Source organism: Bos taurus, chromosome 23 (assembly GCF_002263795.3).
Source record: "Bos taurus isolate L1 Dominette 01449 registration number 42190680 breed Hereford chromosome 23, ARS-UCD2.0, whole genome shotgun sequence".
In the NCBI taxonomy this organism is placed as follows: Eukaryota; Metazoa; Chordata; class Mammalia; order Artiodactyla; family Bovidae; genus Bos; species Bos taurus.
In genome coordinates this window covers 32,406,176-32,433,713 of record NC_037350.1, presented here as the reverse complement: position 1 = coordinate 32,433,713, position 27,538 = coordinate 32,406,176, and the positions used below count along the sequence as shown (strand labels likewise).

Here is a 27,538-nt window from a genome sequence, read left to right as displayed (position 1 = left end):
CGTTGCAAGAAAAACGCTTCACAGATCTGTTGGCTGGGCTTTAGTAAGAACATTTTTCTTAAAGATTACTCAGGTGGTTCTAAGCAAGAGGCGGAGTGGGGTTAGAAACTTGAGTCTTAAATATTAATAGGATACTAGTGTTTATAGTGCTGACTATTATTTTAAATGTTCATTGGACTCAGGGAATATATTCTGCTAGGTGTCTAAGCAGTAATTGTTTCAAACATTCTGTTTTAGCCTCAACTGAAGTAGGAGGGTGAGGGATATTTGAGAGGGAGTTCTTTTTTCTGATGAAATGATTTACTGTGTTGGTCTCACCTCTATCACTTTGTTGTCATCTTTACATTATGCAAACGTGGTGACATATTATGCAAGGCTGGATGACTTTTATGTGAGGTTGAATTCAAAGGCCTCAATTCTTCCCACCTGTCACCTTTTTTCCTTCCCTGTCATTCTATTCAATCTTGTACAATTAAGGATGATTAGGTGTTAAGATTAAGTGGAATTAGAATAAGCTAGTTACTAATTATCCACACCCAAACTGTGAACTGAATAGATGCACTAGATGTGATGAAAGAAGTAGTACATTATAGTGAAAAATATAATTACCTGTTGTGGGAAGGTTAGGGGTGGGGTGTGGAACATAGACAAGGAGGTTGCATCACAAAGTATCTGGCTTTTTAAAACATACGTATGCCCAGATAGGTGTGTATGAAACATCAGCAGCTTTAGCCTTACTCAAGACATATCACTGAAGTGTCATGTAAGTAACTACCTCCATGTACAAGAATGCTTGCTGCCTTTTTTGGGATAAATATCTCTTGGACCAACTTCTACAAGACCAATGAAGTCTTTGTCTAGAGAATTTCAAATGCAGTGCTGTAGTGAAAATTGGGATTAAAAAAGTGCTTTCTATTCAGGGAGCCAACTAACCGTTACAAAGTTGGTATGGATTAAATACTTGTTAACAGATTCCTCTAAGGGTACTTATGAAAAAGTAACATTTAAGGACTTAAATTACTTAAGTCTTTTTTATTTCATTTTGACAAATAAATTGGATTGCTTTTTCTTTTAATATAAGCACTTTGAAATACAGATTATTTTTTAAAATTCAGCTGATTTTTTTGTTTTTGTTCAGTTGCTAAGTTGTATCCAAATCTTTGCAACCCCGTGGACTGTAGCCCGCCAGGCTCCTCTGTCCATGGGGTTTTCCAGGTCAGAAATACTGGAGTGGATTGTCATTTCCTTTTCCAGGGGATCTTCCTGGACCGGATCATTCTTTACCACTCAGCCGCCAGGAAGCTAATTTTAGGACAACCTAAATTCCATGGGCAGAGGAGCCTGGTGGGCTACAGTCCATGGGGTTGTAGAGTTGGATAGGACCGAGCTGCACATACAACCACACACACACAGTGAATCTAAAAGCTTCTTTTAAATCCAGTTGTTTAGTTGCATATTAAGGGTAGAGTTTCCCCATCATATTTTTGTACAAATTAAGTAGCAACAGGGAGTAGATATACAAGGATATTTTGATGCAGTGATCATCAAAGGGATTGCATTTTATATTAATATTTTTGAGATCCAAAATAATGGTATCTTTTTTCCTTTCAAAAGAAGTGACTTGAACAACTTTTTATTTGGAATGTGTTTCTAGTCAGTCTAATGTCTCTCTTGTGACCTACCCTTTCTATCAGGTTGTTTTATTCTTATTTGTAAGCCTAGCTATATGAACTCAGTTTAGCATTTTGGTATAAGTTTTGGACATCTCCAGCAGATAATTATAGAAATGAGTCTTCACCTAGCATGAATTTTATTAACCTGTTCCCTCTGTATAATCCTTTCCAAATATCCTTTCTCAGAAAAGTTGAAGCTTTTATAACACTTGATTTTTCTTTTGTTATCAGGGAAAAGATTTTACCCTTTTACTTAAATATCTCATGATGTCTTGTTTTTAAAGCATGTTTTCGAAAAATGGAACTACCAGCTTGTCCTCTGGTATTCACCGAAGGAGGTATTCTTACTTACACTAGATGGTAGGGATATAACAGACTTTGTAATTTGTAAGTCAAGGTAAAATCTTGGTAAAAGGAGAAGTCACCCACAAATGTGGATATTCACTCTCCATCATTGAGGGGATCTGTTTGAATCTGCAGTTTGGCCCTTAGAGACACTTGCTTCAGTTTCTGGATATTTCTGACAACAACTCTACCCAGACAGTTTGTTGAGTCTTAAAATTAAGAGCATTATTTTAAGAAATTGCTTCTTAAAATCTGGTATTCGATTAGTATATATCAGCATTAACACAGAAGTATCCTGTTATGCAAAGTTTCAATTTCTGTAGTTTCAGTTATCCATGGTTGACCATGGTTGGAAAAATGGAAAAATCTGGAAATAATTCATAAATCTTACATTTCATGCTGTTCTGAGTAGTCTTACATACATGCTGTTCAAGCATGTATGAAATCTTGCACTGCTCTGCCTCATCCCATCCAGGACTTGAATCATCTCTTCATTCAGTGTTTGTCACACATTAGTCACATGGTTGCCAGCTAGGTTATCAGACCAGCTGTCACAGTATTTCAGTGCTTGTGTTCAAGTAACCCTTATTTTATAATGGCCCTGAAGCATAAGCGTCATAATATTGGCAATTTGGATGTGCCAAAGAGAAGCCAGAGTGCTCCCTTTAAATGAAAAGGTGAAAGTTCTTGACTTAATAAGGAAAGAAAAAAATTATATGCTGAGGATGCTTAGATCCGTGGTAAGGACGGATCTTTTATCTGTGAAATTGTGAGGCAAGAAAAAGAAATTTGTGCTATTTTGCTGTTGTATCTCAAATTGCCAAAGTTATAGCCACAGAGTGTGATGACTGCTTAATGAAGATGGAAAAGGTTTTAAAGGAAACCATTGACAAAAAAAAGAGAATCTAATGAATGAGAGAAAATATTTGCAAATGATATGACTGATAAGAGGTAAATATTGAACATATATAAACAGCTCGTACAGCTCAACATCAAAAAAACAATCTCATTAAAAATTGGGCAGAAGTGAATAGGCATTTTTTCCAAAGAGGAAATGCAGATGGGCAAAAGGCACATAAAAAGATGCAAAACATTGCTATCATCAGAGGGATGCAAATCAACACTACAACGAGATACCACCTCACACTTGTCAAAAGGATTGTCATCAGAAAGAATACAAATAACAAATACTGGCGAGGAGGTGGAGAAAAGAGACCCCTCAGACATGATCAGTGGGAATGTGAATTGGTGCAATATGGTGGTTCCTCAAAAAGTAGATCTACCATAGGATCCAGGAATTTCACTTCTAGGTATATATCCTAAAAAACCGAAACAATAATTAGGAAAGATCCATGCACCCCAGTGCTCATAGCAGCATTATTTACAATTGCCAAGGAATAGAAGCAACCTAAGTTTCTACCAACAGGTTGAAAGGATAGCAGAGATGTGATGTGTACACACACGTGCACAAGCACGCATAGTACACTACTACTCAGTCATAAAAAAGAAGGGAATCTTGCCATCCGCAGCAACGTGGACGGACTTGGAGGGATCATACTAAGTAAAATAAGAAAGACAAACACTGTGTGGTATCACTTAGGTGTAGAATCTCAAAATTACAGCAAACTAGTAAATATAACAAAAAAGCAGACTCAGATCTGGAGGAGAAACTAATGGTTACTAGTGGGAAGGAGAGGGAAGGAGGAGGCATGGTATATGGGGAGAGGACTAAAAGGGACAAATATTAGGTAGATATATTGTGCAGCGCAAGAGAATATAGCCAATATTTTATTATAACTGTAAATGGAGTATAAACATTAAAAGTTGTGAATCACTATCTTATATACCCATAACATATAATATTGTACTTCAACTATGCTTCAATTAAAAAAAAAAGATGGAAAAGGCATTAAATTTGTACTTCAACTATGCTTCAATTAAAAAAAGATGGAAAAGGCATTAAATTTGTACTTCAGCTATGCTTCAATTAAAAAAAAAAGATGGAAAAGGCATTAAATTTGTACAATAAGATGTTTTGAGAGAGACCACATTCACATAACTTTTGTTATAGTCTATGCGATTCATGGGGTCGCAAAGAGTCGGACACGACTGAGTGACTGAATTGAACTGAACTGATGGTTATAATTGTTTTATTATTAGTTATTGTCAATCTCTTAGTGCACCTGATTTATAAATTAAACTCTATTATGGGCATGTATATATAGGAAAAAATATAGCATATATATATAGGCTTCAGTACTGCCTGCTTTCAGGCTTCCACTGGGGGCCTTGGAACGTTTCCCCAAGAATAAGGGGGGTGGCTACTGTATATAGTTTACACTATTTAAAGTAAATAAATTTAAGGGACTGGCCTCCTCCTTAAGCAGTGTCCCACCTGCTCGTTGCAGATGGTTGTGGAAACTGAGAAGTGCAGCATCTCCATGAAGATGGCGTCGCCCGAGGACGTGAGCGAGGTGCTGGCGCACATCGGCACCAACCTGCGCAAGATCTTCCCTGGCCTCTCCCCAGTGTGAGTTCTCCCGCGACCTGGCCCTCCCTCAGAGTGCAAACAACCTTCCTCTTGCCCTTCATCGGGTTCCTCTCTCCTGCTTCCTTCGGTCTTTTCAACGTTACACATCAAAACCCTGGCTCAATCCTGTTTCGTGCCTGAGATTTTCTATGTGACTGTTCTTTAAAGATCTGCAGTGAGGAAGGAGTTTGGTATTCCTTTAACTTCTCCTGCTAAGACTAAAATACAAACTTAAAAAAATTTTTTTTTTTTATTTATTGGAGTATAATTGCTTTACAGTGTTGTCAGTTGCTGTACCACCAGGTGAGTCAGCCACATGTATACATATGTCTCTTCCTCTTGGGTCTCCCTCTAGGTCATCACAGAGCACACAGTCTGAGATTTACCCTAGTATGAATTTTACACACAGCTATTAGCAGAATGTCTGGGGCTGAACGCTCTATAGGAAGGCATCAAGTATCACATTAATGAAGAACTTTATTTTCTTCATTTTCCCTATTTTTTTTTCTGTTCAATGAGAGGAAACTTACAAACAAAACTGAACGTCAAACATAGCCTCTTTTATTTTCCCCTCACTTTTCTGAAATACATGTTAAGGCTAGAAGTAAATTTCGCCTGGACATGTCCTCATATTATTTTCTCAAGCATTTTAAACCAGGATTATGTGCTTGGGTAACAGAGTTTGTACTTAGGGAGTTCATGGGTTGTTGGAAAAGGGGAGTTAGATTGACTGAAGGGAAAAGGCAGCTTTCCTACCCAACATCAACTCTGAGTGTCTTGTATCAACTCTGAGTATCTTGTGACTTTAATGTTCTGCTTGTACTTGTGAAGTTCCTTAATTGTATGCCACACAGTTGGCCTGGAAAATGTATAATTCTATTGGTGTTGGTTGTTGTGACTAGAGAGATTTGAAGAAGGGGGTAAAATCTTTTCATCTATGTTCCCAGTAGTCAACGCTGTCAGGAAGGGAAATAGATCCTTTACATGAATAATATAGAACAGCAAAAGAAAATAGGTCCCCGCAAAAGAAAATGACCCATTCATAGTAAGTTGGAGAATATGAAACTATACTTGGAATGCTCAAGCCTTGTGTGAGTTATTTGTCCATCAAATGTATCACCTGAGCTCATTGTGGGAACTTTGGGTCCTCAACCCCACCTACTTCCTTGCTCGGGTAGAGGCTGATCATTGAAGGAGAGTCTGAACAGGTATCAGGAGCTGGCCGAATCAGGACAAACACAGCCAGGGCCTCAGTTCACATAATCCGTTCTTGAATAATCTAAAGGTTGGCTATGTATAAATGAAATGATACCTGCCAGGAACTGAATTTCTAGTTTTACTTAAATCTAATTTTGAAAATAGCATCCATGATCAAAGTCAAATATATAGGGCTTCCATGGTAACTCAGTGATAAAGAATCTGCCTGCCAATGAGGGAGATGTGGGTTTGATCCCCGATCTGGAAGGACCCCATATGCTGCAGAGCAACTAAGCCCATGCACCGCAACAATTGAGCCTGTGCTCTAGAGCCTGGGAACTGTAACCACTGAGCCTGCATGTCATAACTCTCCGTGCCCTAGAGTCTGTGCTCTCCAACCAGAGAGTCCACCTCAGCGGGAACGCTGCACCACAACTTAAGAGTAGTTCCCACTTGCTGCAGCTAGAGAAAGGCCAGCACATCAGCCAAGACCCAGTGCAGCCAAAATAAATACATAAATTAAAAGCCAAACATATAAAAATAGTATATAAATATCTGTAAAATACGACCAATCCCCTTGAGTACAGTCAGAATGCAGGTAGGGAAAAAATGAAGAAGTTTAATTAAAATTAAGGTTTTGCATCAGAATCTCTGCTGTATATATATATGTTTCCCTCTTCCCCTTTCCCTCCCTTACATCTCTCTTCTACTTCATTAAATAAGCAAAGTTTAATCTTCACATAAAATAAAATTTAAATAACATCGAATCACTGTTAGCATTGTTTTGTCAACATTCCATCTTTGCTGTGTGATGGTCACTATCGTTGGAGGCTTCATCTCGAAGGCAATGATATTGGGAGGAAACTAGGGGAAATGTTTGTACCAAGTGTTGTTTAATCCTTTTCACAGAGATGCTTGTAATGGCGTTTCCCTTCAGGAAGTTGTTTTGTGTTATGGCCTGCAGGACCCCTGGCTGTTCTCTAAAACCAAGTTAGGTTTTGTTTTTTTTTTTAACATTAAATTAAGTCATTAGGATGAGTTAGAACTAATTTAGAAGATGTTTGCTTGAGAACATAGATGAGTGAAAAACATAAGGAAAGTGAACCATCCTTAGATTTCAGAGAAAGGAAAAGCTCATTTAATTTGGGATGTCAAAAAAATAATGTTTGATTTGTGTCTGTTTTGATTTGTTTGGGCTTCTCTGGGGGCTCAGACAGTAAAGAATCTGCCTATAATGCAGGAGACTCGGGTTTCATCCCTGGATCCAGAAGATAACTCTGAAGAAGGGAATGGCTACCCACTCCAGAATTCTTGCCTGGAGAATTCCTTGGACAGAGGAATCCTGGCGGGCTACAGTCCATGGGGTCACAAAGAGTCAGATGCGATGAGCAACTAACACTTTCACACTTTTTCCTCTTTGTTTTGAGAGGTTGACTGTTGTTGTTGGTGGGCCCCAGGGAGAGTTCTGTGAGAGAAATGGTAGAGGCTGGAGGCAGATGCGAGGGCAGGTGCAGCTGCAACTTTGGCTTGCCTTAGAAGGACTGCAACTAGCCTCTTGCAGTTAGAATTGAGAGACTGCAGATACCACTGTGAGACAAAGATAAAGCTGCTTGTTGCTGCTGCTGCATTGCTTCAGTTGTGTCCAACTCTGTGTGACCCCATAGACGGCAGCCCACCAGGCTCCCCCGTCCCTGGGATTCTCCAGGCAAGAACACTGGAGTGGGTTGCCATTTCCTTCTCCAATGCATGAAAGTGAAAAGTCAAAGTGAGGCTGCTCAGTCATGTCCAACTCTTAGCGACCCCATGGACTGCAGCCTACCAGGCTCCTCCGTCCATGGGATTTTCCAGGCAAGAGTACGCTGCCTGGAGAGGCCCAAATAAAAGCCTCTGGGATTGGCTGTAGGGAGCTAGTGAGGGCTTTTCAACTTGAGAATAAAATGACAGCTAATTTTAAGGGCGAGTCAGTCTTGTAGCACTGCTTTATGAGCCTGGGGGAAGAGAGCCCCAAAATGGAACTGAAAGGTGTAAGATTGTCTGAATATTTTGGGGGGGCAAGACTCCAGGCAGATTAATGTACTTTTCCATGCCTCAGTGTCCTCCTCTGTAAAATGGGAATAATGATACTCATGCAGTTTTGTGAGGATTAAATTAACTTCTGTTGACTGCTTAACAAATGCTCCAAAACCCTTAGCTGAATAGCCTGCTATTGTCTTTACCAGGATGAAAGCCTCCATGTGGGGAAGGAAATGGGTGATGTTTGTAGGGAGATTCTTTGATGTTTATGAATTTTTAAATTATTTTATGTTTGTGTGTAAGTTGATTGCATTTCTTTAATTTGATTTTTTGTTGTTAAATGTGGCCAATAACACCCTTTCTTAGGTAAGACAACACTAACCTCCTAACATGATTTTCTTCTCAGGCTTTCAGCATGTTGGATTATTCTTTCATATACGTGACAGTGTGAAAATTGGCTGGGTATTAGTGTCAGTAAGTTAGGACAGTGCGTCTTTACTACCATGATAGAAATGATATTGCAAATCCCTCTTCAAGTCAAAAGCTGGTAAAGTTCAAAAAGGAAAATGAAAGTGAAAGTCACTCAGCTGTCCGACTTTTTGTGACCCCATGGACCATACAGTCCATGGAATTTTCCAGGCAAGAATACTGGAGTGGGTAGCCTTTCCCTTCTCCAGGGGATCTTCCCAACCTGGGGATCAAACCCAGGTCTCCCATATTGCAGGAGGATTCTTTACCAGCTGAGCCACATGGGAAGCCCAAGAATACTGGAGTGGGTAGCCTGTCCCTTCTACAGTGGATCTTTCTGACCCAGGAATCGAACCTGGGTCTCCTGCACTGCAGGCAGATTCTTTACCAACTGAGCTATCAGGGACGCCCTAAGTTTGAAAAGATGAGGTTATTATGAAGAGAAGAGTGGCAAAATGGGAGTTAATGGGTCAACAATGGAAAGGTGCTTTACAGACTCTGGCAGTTTCTATACTTTTCTAAAGAAATAGGTACCCCTTTGTGGTGTCGTTTGTATCAATAAAACATGTCCTCTTCTGGAGACAGCTGCATGTTGTATAGGGTGAGCGCTGGAAGTAAATTTTTGATAAACCAATTAATTGGATAAAAATAATTTTCAGATTTTTTTCCATGTCAACAATGTAAGTGTGAGCTTTGTATAGAGAGCAGCCATGCCTGTCACTGAGTTCACTGTTTTTGCCACATGAACTATTTTCTGACTCTTGTGTAAATTAAATGCACATAATCCCTGGTGGCTCACATGGTAAAGAATTCACCTGCAATACAGGAGACCTGGGTTCGATCCCTGGGTCGGGAAGATCTCCCGGAGAAGGGAATGGCTACCCACTCCAGTATTCTTGCCTGAGAATTCCATTGGACAGAGGAGCCTGGTGGGCTGTAGTCCATGGGGTCACAAAGAGTCGAACACAACTGAGCGACTAAGAACACACAATGTAAATGTAGTTGGTTCAACTGCGTAGTGCCACCTATTAGTAAGTGGTAGGATGTATTCCGTGGACAGAGGAGCCTGATGGGCTGCTGTCCGTGGGGTCACACAGGGTCGGATATGACTGAAGCGACTTTGCATGCATGCATTGGAGAAGGAAATGGCAACCCACTCCAGTATTCTTGCCTGGAGAATCCCAGGGACAGAGGAGCCTGGTGGGCTGCCATCTATGGGGTCGCACAGAGTCGGACACAACTGAAGCAACTTAGCAGCAGCAGCAGGATGTATTAATACATGTCCGTTTGCTAGGATTTTGGTTGACATGTTATGACATTTATTCTGATAGCAATTTCATGTCTGCCTTTCTGTCTTACATGCATGCCATGTGTGTGTGTGTGTGTGTGAGCAGGTGCCTTGTGGTGCATACACAGAAGGCTCTTTGCTGTTACTTTGCTGCAGGCATAACTCATGTGGGATAGATTTTTCCTTTTCTCATTTTCTGTGTCTCGTGTTCGATACGAAAGAAACAGTTGCTGCCTTCTGGATGTTTAGTTCTTATGAGTTTATCTCTTGTGTAAATAAATACACTCGTTTCATGAAACTCTTTTAGTCCCTGATACCTTTTTTTTTTTTTTTTTTCACTTCTGAAAAAAAGAAAAATGAGAACTGTTACAGAAGAAGAGCTACTTGGAAAAGCTCAGACAGATACTTTGGAAGGGTGGTTTTGAAGGTGAGGGAAAATGCCAGGTGTAGCCTCCTCAGGCAGGAAGCCTTTCACACGGATGTCTATACCAGCTGCTTCCCTCACCCTCCAGGTGATTTCTTCTGCCCCCAAGGGTGACTCTCTGGTGCTGTTTTGGGAATAAAATTAGACTCTGATTTCTGAAACAGATTCATTTATTTGCCACTATAATCTTAGGCTGCCATCTTCCTATTTCTAATCCTTCCAGCTTCCTGCCTTTTTTCAGTTTTTGACTAGCCGAATTTCATCCTGTGTGTCATTGAAACAACATGCTTTATAGTTCAGCCGAAATAAAGCAATATTTTAGAAAAGAAATGTGATCTCAGATAAAGCCAGACATAAATCTAGTTTAGTGTGTCCATGGTTTACTTAATTCATCTGTGTAAATGCTTCTGCTTCCAACTGCTCCACTCTATCTTTGCATAAAAGCTGGCTTTGCTTTCTTGTGGCCAGAAAATACCAGAATGATGGTACTGAACCAGGGTGAACCATTCCAAATTGCCAGATTCTGTCATATCACTTTCATTAGGAACATCTTCTTAAACCCACAGTTGCCCCCAAATTGAGAACTTTCAGAATGGTGGGGGTTAATTACAGGTGTGTTCAGGTGAAATGGTGAAAAATTATGCTGCATTAAGGGGATATCATAATTTACACAAGAATTTGAAGGAGTTAGTAGCATTTGACTTTAGTTGGTTATATCTGCACATGCTTCAATCACAAAGATTATAAAGAAGTAGGAGTATTTTTCAATGCTAGCAGAATGCTTGTACTTCAATGTTTGAGTAGGTATTTGAGGTTTTCTCTAGGAGTAGAACAGGCCAACGAGGCAACTTGTCAGACTCCAGCACATTTTATCTGGAATATTCATTCAATCAGAAAATGGAAGTGACTGGGAACATTTTTCTCTACAAGGTGACTGGAATTCATAAGGGTGAGAGTTATACACATAGCCATGCTTTTAACTCATTAAAGATTAAAATAATGTTCAACTAGCTTAAAAAAAAGATTAAAATAATGTTTGATATGACTTAGTATGTTTATGTCACCACTTTGCATCCAGGGCCTGTCATGGTCCTGGGTGATTCCGAACTGCCAACAGCCTTCCTCACAGCCTGTGACCTCTTCCCTCCTCCCCACTTTACCCCTGATGGACACACCCTCGACCTGTCCTCTCCTGGCACGGCTTCTCCTGGGGGTGAAATCATCATTTTGTCATCTCTCTTGAACTACATATAGTCTCTAGTCTTTCACTTTCTCTTCCTTGGTACCCATACTTGGACTTTTGGGGGGCCTCCTGGCCGTGGATCCCTTGACTTTTGCCCTCTTTCCACTTCTTTCTACCTTCCCTTCCTTTCCTGTCCACCAAGCCCCACGGTGTCCATTACTTCAGCAGGGCCCTGTCAATATCCTCCACTCCTTCTGTCCCCACTGTGTTCCTGGCTCGCCTGCCTGGAAAGCCTGCCTTGTTGCAGCAAGCAGACTGCCTTACCTCCACCCACATTTGGGCAGCCGGGAGGTGCAGGAGAAGATCCCACAGCTGTTCAGCTTGCTGCCACCAGCAGTTCGGGACCTTCACTATCCCTGGGCTCTTAGTCTCAGGAGGTTCTTTTTCATGTCTCAAGTTATTTACTCTCTTTCTTTCCAAAGTTTGCCCCGGCTTCTCCCTGACCCCTGCACATGTTTGTTTCCAGTGCTGTCTGTTCATCTGACACTCCTTGTGTAGTCTCTATGAGGCTCCTCTCCTCGTTGCCTGGAGAATGAAACCCCCACCCCTTCATTTGACCTCTGAGGTATCCCCTGTGACCCGGTCCCCACTTAGCTCCCAGACTTCTCTGTCCCCTCCTCACTGTTGCACATAATTCGCTAACAGATTTGAACTGCGTTCAGTCTCTGGTAAGCACACGCTCCCTGGGATTGTAGTCCAGAGGAAGAGAGAGCAAGCAGAACAGCTCTTCCAGGGGGCAATGCTCAGGTTCCCGATGGATGTTTGTACTATTGAAGGATAAAAGAGGAGACTTGCACTTGAGTTCCTTGAAAATTAGTAATTTATATTTAATATATACATAATCTCATAAATTATTATTTTTTAGATAATTTATTAAGTGGGACACACCAGTTTTTAACTACTCTAATAAAATTAATGTTATGAAAGAACTAAATGACATGGAGACTATTTGCATTGTTAGATACCTTTAATTGATTATTGTCTATAGTTCTCCAGCTCCCTAGTCTCAAAAAAAGATGGAATTATATTTACCAAAATGAAAATGATACCCATTCTTTGTTTAAAAAAAAAAAAAGGTGTATCACAAAATAAACTTTTGAGTGCAATTCAGAAAACTTGATATTTGAAATGTGGTGTTGTCGTCATTGTTGCCCTTACAGAAGAATCATGAAAAAAGTCTTCATGGAGCCATCTGAGCGACTGGCCAGCCTCCAAGCTCTGTGGGACAGCCAGACTGTGACTGAGCAGGGCCCCTGTGGTGAGCGTGCCTTTTAAAACCAAAACATACATGCTTGGATGGGTGCCCTTTTGCCAGGAAGCTAAGTCTATTCCTAGTGTGCTACCGTAAAGGTACAATTACTTTTAAGGTGTAATTAGCACCGCACCGACTTTAGACTGGTGGACAAACGTCCTATATTTAAGCTGTATTGCATCCTGCTATGTACTTACTATAAAACACGGGGGAGACTCTCTGCTGTTTTCCCCAAACGGAAAGAATAATCAGCATTGTTAACGTCGGCCATATTTAAGCTTTTAAATTTTACCTTAAAAATCATTTGGTCGAAAACCTGTCACACTTCTGTTGTCTGATTCAGGTGGATTTTCTCAGATGTATGCCTGTGTTTGCGACTGGCTTGGATTTTCATACAGGGAAGAAGTACAATGGGTAAGTGTATCTGTATGCATGCATGCACACAAACTGTCTCTCACACACCTGGAGAATATTCCAGGATTTGGCTTATTTCTCCTCCCCTCCATTCATTGCTTGCTTAAAAATCTTCCTTCTTCAGATTACATAAAAATCTGCCTGTGTCATTGTCTGATTCTCTCTGTGTCTCTCTTGCATCTCTGATCATTTGCGGGGACTATTTACATAACTAAATTGTTTCAAATAGGATGTGGATACAATTTATCTGACACAAGACACCAGGGAATTGAATTTACAGGACTTCAGTCATCTTGACCACAGGTAAGCTACTTATTTTTTCTTTCCTTTTTTCTCTCCTGATTTTGCTTTCAGAGCTGACCTTGTCTGTCAGTACTTACCTATGTTCATTATCTCCAGAGAATCCTTTCCTGAGGGGAATCAGGAGAACCTAAGAATCTCTGAATTTTGCTTTTTCCTGTTTCCTATGTGTTATTCACTATAAAGAGTTTGGAATGGGGGGGTGCATGAGTGTACCTCAACTTATAAACTGTGGAAACAATTTAATTCTTGGGTTCTCATGCCAGCCCACAAGTCTATGTAATCTACCCTGTATATAAATTCTAGTACTATTTTGCCTAATTACCATTTAGAACATTTTTCTATGAGGGAACTTTGTGCTGAAATCCTAACAAATGACTTTTAGTTGACAATTTCTTTCTGTAATCAGGATGGCTAGGGTTTATATGTATATATTGGTGGAAATCAATTTTCCAGTATCTACCTTAATCATAAGGTAGATGATCATCCCCTCCCCAGACCTTATCTGGTCACTTATCCCAACCTATCTCAATCTTCTCAACCCTAGAGATGGTGCTGCCTATTTGTGTGTGTGTGTGTGTGTTAGTCGCTCAGTTGTGTTTGACTCTTACGACCGCATGGACTGTAGCCCAGCAGGCCCCTCTGTCTATGGGATTCTCTAGGCAAGAATACTTGAGTGGGTTGCCATGGGCAGATACGATAGCCCCATTGCAAGGAATCCCAGCTAAAGAAATCTTTTCTCTCTGTTTGGAATGGAGAGAGAAATCTGAGACTCCATCTGTATTTTTCATGCCAGTGGTCCCCAACCTTTTTGGCACCAGGGGCCAGTTTTGTGGAAGACACCAGTTTACCTCCTTCTATATGGCCCAGTTCCTAACAGGCCACAGACCACTCCATGGCCCAGGAATTGGAGACCCCTGTTTTATGCCATTTGGACAATTGGAATTATAAAGAGGCTGATTGCCTCTTCTTACTGCTAGCATCTCACCCCCCAAATACCAATGCCACTTACCTGGCAGGAAATCCAGAGTTGTAGCAGGGTCCCTAAAGAGTTGTAACCAACTGAGTTGAGCAAAGAAGAAGTATATAGGGCAGATATGACTTGTCTCTGCACACCTTGGGCCTGTGGAGGACAGTGAAGCAGGCTCAGTCGTGTCTGTAGATACAGCTGAAATGCCTGAAGCCCCCAGTTCTCAAGCTTGGATATGACTGTTTTTTTTTTGTGAAATCGGCAGTTTTCTCCTGCTTAGAGCCATTCTCCCTCCTTTTATATTTGCAGGAATGTCATACTCCCCATTTAGGCAAGGTGTTTTCTGTGTAGCTTATGAAAACGTGAACTGAGAAACAAAAAGGGAAGATATTTTACTTTGTGTTTTTTCAATAAAAACAGAATAGAGCATATAGAATAACATTAAAATAGGTAGGCCTACAGTATCCAATCTCTAGTCCCAGGATCTCTTTATATTCTTAAAAGTAGTTGCGCTTTTGTTTATGTGAGTTTTATCTTTTGGTACTTCTCATATTGGAAATTGAAACTAAAATAAAAAGGTTAAGTCCTTTGAAAATAACATGTTGGCATATAATAAGTTTATGTTAAACCTATTTTTATTAAAAAATGGGTTATAAAAGTAACTTTTCTGCTAACATAGATACCATTTTTATAAACAATAACTATATTCCATAACAAAAATCAGTCAGCAAGAAAGGTGGCATCAGTTTACCTTTTTGGCAGATGATTTTGATTTCTGATTTAATAGAAGGCAGCTGGATTCTCATATCTGCTGCTGCATTCAGTCCATTAGGAAATGTGTTTTGACTGAAGAATTAGGAAGAAAGTCCAACCATATGCAGATGTGCAGTAAGGATGGAGTATTTTTAATCACCGTTTCACATGATTACTTGATGTTCTCTTTTGATACTTTACCACAACTCAGCAAGTGTTGGAATCTGAAGCCATTATCAGTGAACTTCACTCTTTTAGAAACTGTTGGTTTACTGAGTTATGCATCGCATGCAGATATTTCACCATTGTTCAATAGTGGGGAGAAACAAAGGCATTTTAAAACTATCACCACTGATCTTAATCAAAAAATCTTTAAGAATGGCAAGGCTTGTCATGCTCATAGTGGCAGATAAAAGTTTCCCAACATTCAAATTCTTGCTTTAGATATAATTTTACTATTGGAAGAAAGTGCTACCAGGTGATTTCCTTGCCGTGACTGGCTAACTTCTTACATTTTAGAGAAAATATCCGCCAACTCCTAAGTCTGAATAACCATACTTTGTCATTTTTTTCCATGGTGTTCCATGAGAAAATAGAGCTAGTTTTGCCAGTAACACTAACACTGAATGTAAAGAAATACTTTACATTGAGACAGTTATCACTTCGGTATATAGAGGAAGCAGGTTGTGTCGACTTCTGTGTTGTTGCACAGAGTATTTAAAAGGCATGTACTCAGGGGCTGAGATTTAATAAAAAGAGTACTTTTTACTTTTTCATCAAGGACGTTTTTGTAAATATTTATTTATTTGGCTGCACCAGGTCTTAATTATGGCATGTGGGATCTTTAGTTGTGGCATGCGGGATCTGGTTCCCTGACCAGGGATCGAACCTGAGCCCCTGCGTTGGGAGTGTGGAGTCTTAGCCACTGGATCACAAGGAAAGTCCCTCGTCAAGGACATTCTTAAATGACATTAACCTTCATTTGTGTGGCAGTGAAGAATATAGAGACAACTAGCACAGCTTGGTGCTACTGCCTTGGTTTGTGCTGAGGCACCAGCAGCTTTCGCCACCGTTGCTTTGGCACCATCCATGCAGTGTCAACATGTTGGAATGGACACATTTGTTTTAGTATTAGTATGAAGGTTTCTTTGAACTTGTGAACCTCTGAGTGAGTCATGAGGTTCCTGGGGTCCATGGACCATATTTGGAGAACATCCAGTCTGTAGGAATAAAAACATGTAGGGCAGCCTGAGGTGTTACTTCAGCTTTCATTTATTATATCCTTCATGATTTTTACACTGTTAATAGATTATACGTAGCATCAGTGCTAAACTTTCCAGTTAATCCCCTGTGCTTAATTTGGTGATTAAACTACATCTAACTGCTGTGCAGTGTGTGCTTGGTCATGTCTGACTCTCTGTGACCCCAATGACTGTAGCCTGCCAGGTTCCTCTGTCCATGGAATTTTCCAGGCAAGAATACTGGAGTGGCTTGCCATTTCTTTCTCCAGAAACTGTATGTGGAGAAGCTACCAAATACAGTTACTTGAAATAGGTAGAGTACTATCCACATCAAGAATCTTTGTCAAAACTTAGAATTTTCCTATGAGTAGATTTTTCCTAATTCCTTAGCTGGAGAATTTTTATTTCACCACTAAATACTGCATTAATGGGATGAATCTATAGAACTTCCCAGGTGGTACAGTGGTAAAGAATCTTCCTGCCAGTTCAGGAGGCGCAAGAGATGTGGGTTCCATCCCTTGGTTGGGAAGATCCCCTGCAGAAGGAAATGGCAAACCACTCCAGTATTCTTGCCTGGAAAATTCCTTGGACAGAGGAGCCTGGTGGGCTATAGTCCGTGGGGCTGCAAGAAGTCAGACATGACTGAGCGCAAGTCATCATCTACTTTTCTTACTTGCTTAAGGGCTTGAAGAACTTTTTTTTGTTCCTGAGACTCTGAATTAGAAACTGGAAACATTTTCTAGAGAGGGCCAGATAGTAAAGGTTTTAGGCTTTTTGAGGCAAACAGTCACTATTGCAATTATGCATCACAGCTGATGTAGCTTGAAACAATTCTAGACACTGTAACTGAATGAGTGTGACTGTGTTTCAATAAAACTTTCTTTGCAAAAATACATGTTGTGGACTGTAGCTTGCTGACTCCTGCTGTAGATCAGTGGCTTCTGATGTGGGATGTATATAACCAACGGATATGCAAGATGAGCTGCAAAAAACATTATTGTTGACTCCTTTTAAAGTTTATTGTCTTAGTTTTATAACATACATAATCACAATTATATATTTAGTATATAATAACTGAATCTTAAAAATTCAGAGTTCTCAAAGCTTTTTAACCACAGCGAGCTTGTTTAATAAAAATGGAGACCACTGCTCAAGTCGTGTCTGACTCTGTGCGACCCCAGAGACGGCAGCCCACCAGGCTCCCCTGTCCCTGGGATTCTCCAAGCAAGAATGCTGGAGTGGGTTGCCATTTCCTTCTCCAATGCATGAAAGTGAAAAGTGAAAGTGAAGTCACTCAGTTGTGCCCGACTCTTAGTGACCTCATGGATTGCAGCCCACCAGCCTCTTCCATCCATGGGGTTTTCCAGGCAAGAGTACTGGAGTGGGGTGCCATTGCCTTCTCCCCCAGTCCTGTTAGATGGCCTGTATTAACAGTATTTTTCTAACCAAGTTGCAACCAGTTATGTTGGATGAACATTTCTCTATATTAGAATGAGCATGCTTACTCATGAAGGAACAGTCTGTACTTAAAGGGCACAGTAGTTTGGAAGAATTCATAATGGCAGAATTTGAGTGTGATATGGGTCATTTGAGAGGTTTTACAACAAGCCATGTTGGTACTTTTCTCATTTGGGTATGAGTTAGGGAGAAGAGTGGAGGAATTAGAGGTGCAAGAGGAAAGATGACATGGGTTGCATGTTCTGGAGTTTTTTAGAAAATACAGGCAGTAGTTACCAAATGTATCAATGAATTTTCCACTGTGGCCGTCAGCTCCCATGTATCTCTATTTGATCATAATTCAGATACAAATAAGCAGTTTTGTTTACAGTTTACATTTATTTAAGTGAGATTCTGCATGCTTTTATATGTAGCTGTCCCTGAACCTGATCATTTCAGCTGACTTCCTTCTGGAAAGCCATAGACCTTTCATATAATCAGTCTGAATGTTCTCCTGATTGTCTATCACTCAGAGTTTTATTTTCTCATCCCATTCTTTCTCCCCATTGCATTTGGTCATCAGAGGTAGAAACATCCATTCTTAAGGGTCCTTGAAATCATTAGTGCTCCCACAACAGAAGTTTCATGAGGGCTGGGCTCTCTCTGTCTTGTTCACACTATATGACTCGATGCTCTGAAGTCAAACCAGTGGCTCAGGGAGGATTTTCAAGGGAAACTGAACTGCTCTTGGGGAGTAGATCTGAATCCTGGGAGGCTGAAGGGATTAATTTTTTAAAAGTCCATCGGATTACTCAAATACCTTCTTTCCCATACTCAAGTTGATCATTATTCCTGTCATGGCACTCTTCAGCCAGCTTTGCTCTATGTTACCTACTCCAATCCAGGGCTGAATCCTGTCTGGATTCCTATAAAATTCTGTGTGTTTCTTTCAGTTCACCCACCCAGATCATTGTCTTTTTGCACTCAGGAGTTCGTAGCTTCCTTTTTCTAGGACCAGCTCAGATCCAAAGTGGAAGGTCTGGTTGTTGTGTGTGGTACTGATGTTAATGCTGCAGATCTTGTAACAGGGAAACCAAACGTGGTATTGGCAGCTTTATCATCTGGAACACAGGATGGAGGAAACAGTAATCCCTATGTGACCCCATCACAACTCCTAGGAGATGGATTTGGAAGAAGGTGTGGGTCTAGGGACGGGGCGGTGCCCTTGTCATTATTCTCATCACAGAGACCTTATTAACTGTGAGAACTGTACACACTTATTAACTGTGGCTCAGATGGTAAAGAATCTGCCTGCAATGTGAGATACCTGGGTTCGATCTCTGGGTTGGGAAGATCCCCTGAAGAAGGGAATGGCTACCCTTCCCTGTAGCCCTTACAGTTCATAGGGTCACAAAGAGTCAGACGTGACTGAAGTGACTGAGCACACACACACGCACTAATATATTAGCACAGTAGTGCATGTATATAATTTATAGATAAACACAGATTTGGGGGAGATGTGTTTTTCTTACAGAAAAACCCAAACAAAGTTTTTGGTCAGTCGTGTCGCAAAGACTCAGACACAACCGAGTGATGGTTAGTCGTGGAAGCCTTTACAGGAAAAAGTCATGAAGTCACTTTTGGCAATTTCCATCCAAGCATTGCCCAGGAGAAAAGGGCACTAAGCCAACAGAGTTTCAGTATATTGACTCCTTTGTGGATAAACCTATTCCTATTTTAAGATGAATTCATCAGCTATTTAAGTCTAATACCATTAAAATTTGGATTTATCTAAAAAAAAAAAAAAAAAAAAGTAGGACCAGAGACCCTATTGTTGCTGAATAAGCATTCAAGTGTGAGGATGACAGCGATCATGCCGAATCCAGCCAGTTAGTCTCTGGAGAAGAATAGGAATTAGAAAGTGCTTGGAAAATGTCCATTCAGTTATTATTCATAGCTTCCAAATTTTTTTTTAAGCACATTCTTAAAATTTGTTCTAGGTTAGGTTATCAATGGGCCAAAAAGACGCATAGATTGAAGAAGGCTTTGTTATACATTTCTCATGGGTGCTCTCAACAGTCTGTGAGCTGACATGTTAAAAATGTAATTACACTGTAATTTGGAGCGGCAGGGAATGATGAGGGTAGAGGTAGTGGTGCTGAAGAGAAGAGAATATATAGCTTTAACCACATCGATTTTTCTTGTTCCCTGAAGATTTTGCAGAGGAGCTAATCTTATCCATCCTCTAAAGACTCAGCGACATGCATCATTGAGCCTAAACTTGGCTCATGAGAGCCCAGCCAGCAGTTCATCCCTTTCAGATTCATGTTTTTGTGTTGTCATATTTGATACTCATCAAGGTGACATTCACGCGCCTGAGACTTTCACGGAAGAGTTTGGATTAATGTTTGGCAAGGTTGTCCTGAAGCACTGGTTTAATTCTTTCCTAATCTAAGCTCCTTGTCTTTATTCTTGCTCTCACTTAAAAAAGGAAGAAATGCTGTTTGGAGTGTGGAATCAGGTGTGAAGAGCCTTAGCTTCTGTTTCCATTCTTGAGTGAATGAGTGAGTGAAATCGCTCAGTCGTGTCCGACTCTTTGCGACCCCGTGGACTGTAGCCCCCCAGGCTCCTCCATCCATGGGATTCTCCAGGCAAGAATACTGGAGTGGGTTGCCATTTCCTTATCCATTTCTATAAATAATTCTATAAAACAGTGGACTCCAGCCTGGGTCAGATGGACTGTGTGGTGAACACAGTTGATATATAGAAGAGCGTGGAGACAGTAGTAGAACATATTTTATGCTTATTTTGTTCTTCTCTATTTTGTGTGTGTGCATGTATTTTTTTTTTTAATGAGCCCCCTAATTGGCTCGGAGAAGGCAATGGCACCCCACTCCAGTACTCTTGCCTGGAAAATCCCATGGACAGAGGAGCCTGGTAGGCTGCAGTCCATGGGGTCGTGAAGAGTTGGACACGACTGAATGACTTCCCTTTCACTTTTCACTTTCATGCATTGGAGAAGGAAATGGCAACCCACTCCAGTGTTCTTGCCTGGAGAATCCCAGGGATGGGGGAGCTTGGTGGGCTGCCATCTCTGGAGTCGCACAGAATCGGACACGACTGAAGTGACTTAGCAGCAGCACCTAGTTGGCTCAGTGGATAAAGAACCTGCTTGCAATGCAGGAGACACAGGAGATGTGGGTTCAATCTCTGGGATGGAAAGATCCCCGGGAGGAGGAAATGGCAACCCACTCCAGTATTCTTGCCTGGAGAATCCCATGGATAGAAGACTATGACAGGTTACAGTTCATAGGGTCACAAAGAGTCAGACGTGACTAAAGTGACTGAGTGCACACACACACACTAATATATTAATACAGTAGTGCATGTATATAATTTATAGATAAACACACAGATCTGGGGGAGATGTGTGCTCAAAATACTGAGTTGGCCAAAAAGTTTATTTTGGTTTTTCTTGCAGAAAAACCCAAACAAAGTTTTTGGTGAGCCTGATACTTTCCAGTTAGGAGTGAATGGTCAAAAAATTTAGAGGCTACTGGTTTAGGCCTCTGGCATTGTCCTCATCTGTAAAGTGTCTCACATTGGCATGTCCTTCACAGAGTCAGTGAGTGGTCCAATTTATCATTTAATAATCTATAGGACATACTTCTATATAAATTAGAGTATCAGGCAGGATTGGTGTTCCATGACATCTACAATTTTTTAAAACTCTCTAACTCCTAGTTTCCAACTAGATATAAAGGAAAAGAGTCTAACTTATCCCCAGAAAGACTATCAAATGAATATATCGGGAAAATATGTCTGTAGTTCTGAGTTTTACCAGCCTTTCTGGAAGAGAGCATATTTCACTGTGTGCACACAGCAAGCAGGAGAGTGGCCAGACTCTGCATTCTTGCATGAAATACCTCCTGCAAGCTTGTAAACATTTGTAAGATTTTTTGGGGGGAGCTCTTCCATTCTGCGGTGTGTGGATACACTACAGATGATCACGATGTTGTTCATTGGATTTTTACTCTCTATCTTTGTGCTTTTCTGACATCTATTTTGGGGCTTGCTGGACATCTTTCAAATTTGTTTGTTGATGCTCTCCTGGACTTTTCACACTATTTAAAAGTCACAGTGTTTTTATAGTTTCAACGAGGAGAGGCAGGCAGTGGGGAAGAAAGACTAAGGAGGGAAATCTGGCCCCAAAATAACAACTGGAAAAATTAAATTCTTACTAAGTCATATAGATCAGAAAGATTAGAAATTCTAATTCAATAGATTATCCGGAATCAAGAATTGCAGAGAAATTTAGCAAGTGATTGAGACTCTGAATTGCTTGCCAGCTTCTTTGTTTTTGCATTTTAACTTCTTTTAGTAGCCCTCAAATATGAGTTTATTTTTGATGTCCAGAGGAGCAAGAACACAGTCTTTTTGAGACATCACCTCAGAATATGTCTTAGGATCGGCTTTCAAATTAGGAGCTAAGTGGTTGTCCAAATGTGATGAAAGGGGTTTGGAATTTTTGGTCTGGAAACCCCTGGATATAACCACCCTGGATTCCCCTGTAGAGTAGATTGAAGACTTTTGACAGTATGGAAAGTAAGTGACTTATTAGTGAGATGATAGCACAGTGGTTAAGATAATCAGGTCATAGGTCACACCGCCTGAAATCCTGTCTCTTTCCAGACTAAACTTTGTGACCAGCTCTCTAACCTCTCTGCGCCTTGGGAGAGGAGGGTGGGTCTCCATCTGTGGAATGGATGACAATGCCTCCCTCCTGGGGTTATTAATGAATGTACCGCTGCTGCTGCTAAGTTGCTTCAGTCGTGTCAGACTCTGTGTGACCCCATAGACGGCAGCCCACCAGGCTTCCCCATCCCAGGGATTCTCCAGGCAAGAACACTGGAGTGGGTTGCCATTTCCTTCTCCAATGCATGAAAATGAAAAGTGAAAGTGAAGTCGCTCAGTGGTTCCCGACTCTTAGCGACCCCATGGACTTCAGCCTACCGGGCTCCTCTGTCCATGGATTCTCCAGGCAAGAGTACTGGAGTGGGGTGCCATTGCCTTCTCCATAATGTATGTACATACTAGTACATAAAAATGTTTAAATGAATGTTTGCTATTTTTATTTCCTTAAAGACTTGCCCTGTTTTTAAATAAGCAACTCTATAAAGTGACTAGTTTTCTTAACTGAAAGGAAAAGTTTAAGACTTATAAAACCTTTTATTACAGAAAATCTTTGATGTTCAGAGATTGTTTTATGGTCTTTTCTGTGTTGCTTCTGTTTTGTTAGTTGTATGCTGGTATTTTCTTCTAGAAAGATATAAGTGAAAAACTTGGTTCTTTTGAGTTTTAAGGGAAAGTTTGGATAATTTGAGGTGTCAACTGCAATGAGAAGTAAGAACCCCAACTTTTATTACCAACCCCAGCTAGTAGCTAGGTTGACAACACTACCACACCAACTCTGTATGTAGTACATTTACATCAGGAAAAAGTTAAGGTGTAGGAGCTGTCTTGTCTCAATTCAGCAGAGTATTAAGAAACAGTTCAGCCCCATGACCCCAAAGGATATTCACACTGGATCTTCCTTTTCAGTATTTGCAGTCTTAAAATGTTTTTGCTCCCACTTTAAGGGTCACATGAGATCATACATGAAAACACTGTTGCCAGGTTGCCAGTACTCATCAGAGGCTTCCCTCAACTGCTGTAACTCTTCAAGGCTAACTTCAGATCAAAAGCCACATGGTAATGAAGAATCCATTAGGAGGTCAAAGCAAAACATCAGTTCAGTTCAGTCACTCAGTCGTATCTGACTCTTTGTGACCCCATGAATCACAGCACACCAGGCCTCCCTGTCCATCAACAACTCCTGGAGTTCACTCAAACTCATGTCCATCAAGTCGGTGATGCCATCCAGCCATCTCATCCTCTGTCGTCCCCTTCTCCTCCTGCTCCCAGTCCCTCCCAGCATCAGAGTCTTTTCCAATGAGTCAACTCTTCGCATGAGGTGGCCAAAGTACTGGAGTTTCAGCTTTAGCATCACATAGTGGGATGCAAAATAGAAGGCGCAAACTGATGGTAAAAAGCTGTTAACAGCATCCCCCCATGAGAAAATCAGTCAAGACGACCAGCCCAAGCGTGTGGAATACTTTCTACGTTATGTAATATAATCAGTACATTATAAAATATAATCATTATGTAGTAATAAACACTACTTAATGAAAACATAGGAAAGGATTGGTCCTGAGCAACACAGACGCTGTCAGGGAAACCCAGGGAGTTCTTTGCAGTGCATTTGCATTTCCGGCCTCATTTACGAGGAGACCCGAGGCGTGTTGAAGGTGTTTCTGGAGAATGTAATTCGGGACGCGGTCACCTACACAGAGCACGCCAAGCGCAAGACGGTCACTGCCATGGACGTGGTCTACGCGCTAAAGCGGCAGGGACGCACCCTCTACGGCTTCGGAGGTTGAGCTGCTGCCCCTGTGCTGTGTGTGACGACAATCTCTGCAGTGCAGTGATATCAGTACAACATGTCAATGCAAATTGAGTCTTTATCCAAGATTTGCTTCTGTGCCCACTTGTAACTGTGCTCTAAGAAGGCCATCCTGGAAAATGAACTCTCGGAAATGAAATTAGTTACATTACATCTTGTGTATTTTCTGTTTAAGTGGGGCCTAATCAGAGGGTGAGGGAGACAGGCACAGGGAGAGTGGGCTGGCAGCTGTCACACGATTACCTGGTCTAACCTGGTGTCACACGGCGACACTGGTGGACATCTCCATCTGTGTTGTTTCCAGTGTTTGACAATTATGAATATAGCTGTTATGAACCATAATACATACATTTTTATATAAACGAAAGTCTTTATTTCTCTTGGGTGAATACCCAGGATTGAGATTGCTGAATCATGGTATGTCTTATTTTTGTCATTCAGTCACTAAGTCACGTGCGACTCTTTGTGACCCCATGGACAGGTGGTTCTGTGGTAAAGAATCCGTGTGCCCATGCAGGAGATGTGGGTTCATTCCCTGCGTCTGGAAGATCCCCTGGGGAAGGAAATGGCAACCCACTCCAGTATTCTTAATGAGAAATCCCATGGATACAGGAGCCTGTTGGGCTACAGTCTGTGGGGTCGCAAAAGAGTTGGACATGACTTAGTGACTAAACAACAATGGTAAAAGTGTAAATAAAACTTCATAATAAGACGTCGTCAAACTGTTGTCCACCTTGAGCGTGCCATTTGCTTTCCCAACAGCAGTGTATAAAGTTTCATTTGCTCTGCACCCTGGTTAACACTTAACATTGTCACTTTTTTTTTAAAAAAAGCAATTCAGTAGGTTTCCGGTGGCATCTTATTTTGGCTTTAAATTGCATTTCTCTAATGGCTAATAATTTTTAGCATCTTTCATGTGCTTATTTTTGGAGAAGGCAATGGCACCCCACTCCAGTACTCTTGCCTGGAGAATCCCATGGACACAGGAGCCTGGTGGGCTACAGCCCGTGGGGTCGCTAAGAGTCGGACACGACTGAACGACTTCACTTTCACTTTTCACTTTCATACATTGGAGAAGGAAATGGCAGCCCACTCCAGTGTTCTTGCCTGGAGAATCCCAGGGATGGCGGAGCCTGGTGGGCTGCCATCTATGGGGTTACACAGTCAGACAAGACTGAAGCGACTTAGCAGCAGCAGCATGTGCTTATTAACCCTCAGTGTATTTTGCTTGATGAAGTATCTGTTTCGATCTTTCTGCTCCTTTAAAACACTTGAGTTGTTTCTGTTTATGGACTTCTAAGAGTTCTTTATACATTTTGAGCAACAAGTCCTTTGTCAGAAATGAGATTTGCAAATATTTTCTTCCAGAATATGGTCATCTTACCTTTCTTTTAATAGCATCTATTACAGAGTAAAAGTTTTTGATTTTGATAAAGTCCAGTTGATTTATTTTTTTCTTTTATGGATCGTGATTTTGGTGTCAGATCTAAAACCTCTTTGATTAGGCCATTCTTTGCTTTGATGACCATCTCTTCTGGGATGGTAATGTGTTTCTCATCTAGAAGGCTCACTTCCTGTAAGGATCTTTCCTGACTGAAGTCTTTTCATAATTGTGTCTCTTATTTGCACCGTAGGGCTGCATATTCGCTCTATAGCAGAGGGGTTATTTCACTCTATTATAGTTGCTTTTATTTTTTGCTAAGCTGTGCTAGGTGGTGAGTATCACAAGGGGAGGGACCATTTTGCCATGTTCATTGTTGCCTCAGTCCAGTGATTCATGCACAGTGGGTGGCACTCATCGAACAAATGAATGGAGTTGCTGGGCATTTTCGGGTTCCTGTGCCTTTGTACGTTGTTGTTATTGTTTAGGCACTCAGTCCTGTTCTACTCTTGCGACCCCATGGACTGTAGCCCCCCAGGCTTCTTTGTCCATGGGATTTTCCAGGCAGGAATACTGGAGTGGGTTGCCATTTCCTTCTCCCGGGCATCTTCCTGACCCAGGGATCGAATCTGTGTCTCCTGCATTGGCAGGCAGATTCTTTATTGCTGAGCCACCTGGGAAGCCCAACTTTGCACATCCTGTTTCCTAATTACTCACAATGCTCTATTTCCCTTTCCCTGACTGGTTGGCTCCTCCCTATCTCTCAAACCTTGCAGACCCTTCCCCATTTGCTCCAGGCTGAAGTATTCATGTCCTCCAATGGTCTTAGGGCACTTGGAACACGCTCGCTTTTTCTGTGGTGCTGCAGATAGCCGAGGTCTTTCCACCACTGGAAGACAAAGAGTTGCTCGTATTCGTCACTTAACCCTCAGAGCCTAATATCCCTACCCAGGACTCAGCAGTACTCAATAAATGTTTATTGAATGAATTATGATGTATATTTGTCTTTTTCTAATTTATTTTTGACATTAAAAAGCCTAGGCATTAACATAATTTAGAGAAACGTTGTGGGCAGACCACGCCAACACGCATGAGTCCCATCATTTTTGTAGACAGTTTTTGCTATAACAAAGTTTTATACCATCCATAGGACATAGTTTTATAATTCCTTTAGGTTATGAATATGGATCATTATAGACAAATTTGAAAATATAGTACAAGATTTGTGTTCAAAAAAATTCATATCATCTTTAATGCTACCACCCAGGCAAGGTGTCTGCATAACATTTTGCTGTACTTTTCTTCTGGGGGGAAAAAATGTGTCTATATTTGTGAGCATTTATGTCTATTATTTTATATGTCATTTTTACCAGTTACGCTCATTGACTCTGATCACACAAATATGCACCTGGAATGCTGTGTATTTTTAAAATTGAATCTTGGACTCCAAGCATTTCTGGTATCATTAAGAATTGGATTTGACTTTGAGTGTAACAGAATATTTTCAAGGTTTTTACATGTCATATGTAGGATGATGCTGCCTACCCACTGCTTAACGTGAAACCTGATCCTGTTAATGATGTGCCCTTTAACTCCTGAAAATGAATTCATTATGACAAAAGCCAGCTGTACTTCAAATCTCATCAGGTGACATAACACACAATAAAGAGGTTTTGAAGCCTAGTCTCTACTTGACATTAAGTCCACAAAAGGAGATGCAGTGAGAATGATTTGCTATCATTCCTGAGTGATGAAGTAAGGGAGAGGACTCTCAGATAACATGGGCTTTGAGGGCCCTGTATTATAAGGTGGAATTCACTCTGAGAGAAGCTACAACTGTCATTAGACATCAGGGAGAAATGCCGAGACTTGTTCTGAGCGATTGGTTGGTGGAGAGAGACGAGAGAGTGGAGACCCTAAAACCACTATGGCAAGGGTAGTTGTTCTTGTTTTTTAATTTGAAACTTGTTTATTTTAATGTAAAACTTAGCAAGTTTAATAAAGAGGCTTTTTGCTGGAAAAGATGGCATAATTCTTTGGCTTTTTTTTTTTTTTTTACCACCTGTGGATGCTCATTTCACCTTTTAAAGCAAATCTGATGAAACTA

The 27,538-nt window shown here is 40.9% G+C and overlaps 1 protein-coding gene across 8 annotated transcripts in view; it reads left to right on the top strand.

Moving 5' to 3' along the window:
- Positions 1–27,538, top strand: part of CARMIL1 (capping protein regulator and myosin 1 linker 1) — a 306,909-nt gene that overhangs the window by 140,410 nt on the left and 138,961 nt on the right. For all 8 annotated transcript variants that reach the window (NM_001192903.1, XM_024983668.2, XM_005223775.5 and 5 more), the window contains 4 exons: positions 4,427–4,548; positions 12,342–12,439; positions 12,777–12,847; positions 13,077–13,150. In NM_001192903.1, the coding sequence (NP_001179832.1) occupies positions 4,427–4,548; positions 12,342–12,439; positions 12,777–12,847; positions 13,077–13,150 (365 nt within the window). The remainder of the gene's footprint in view (positions 1–4,426; positions 4,549–12,341; positions 12,440–12,776; positions 12,848–13,076; positions 13,151–27,538) is intronic.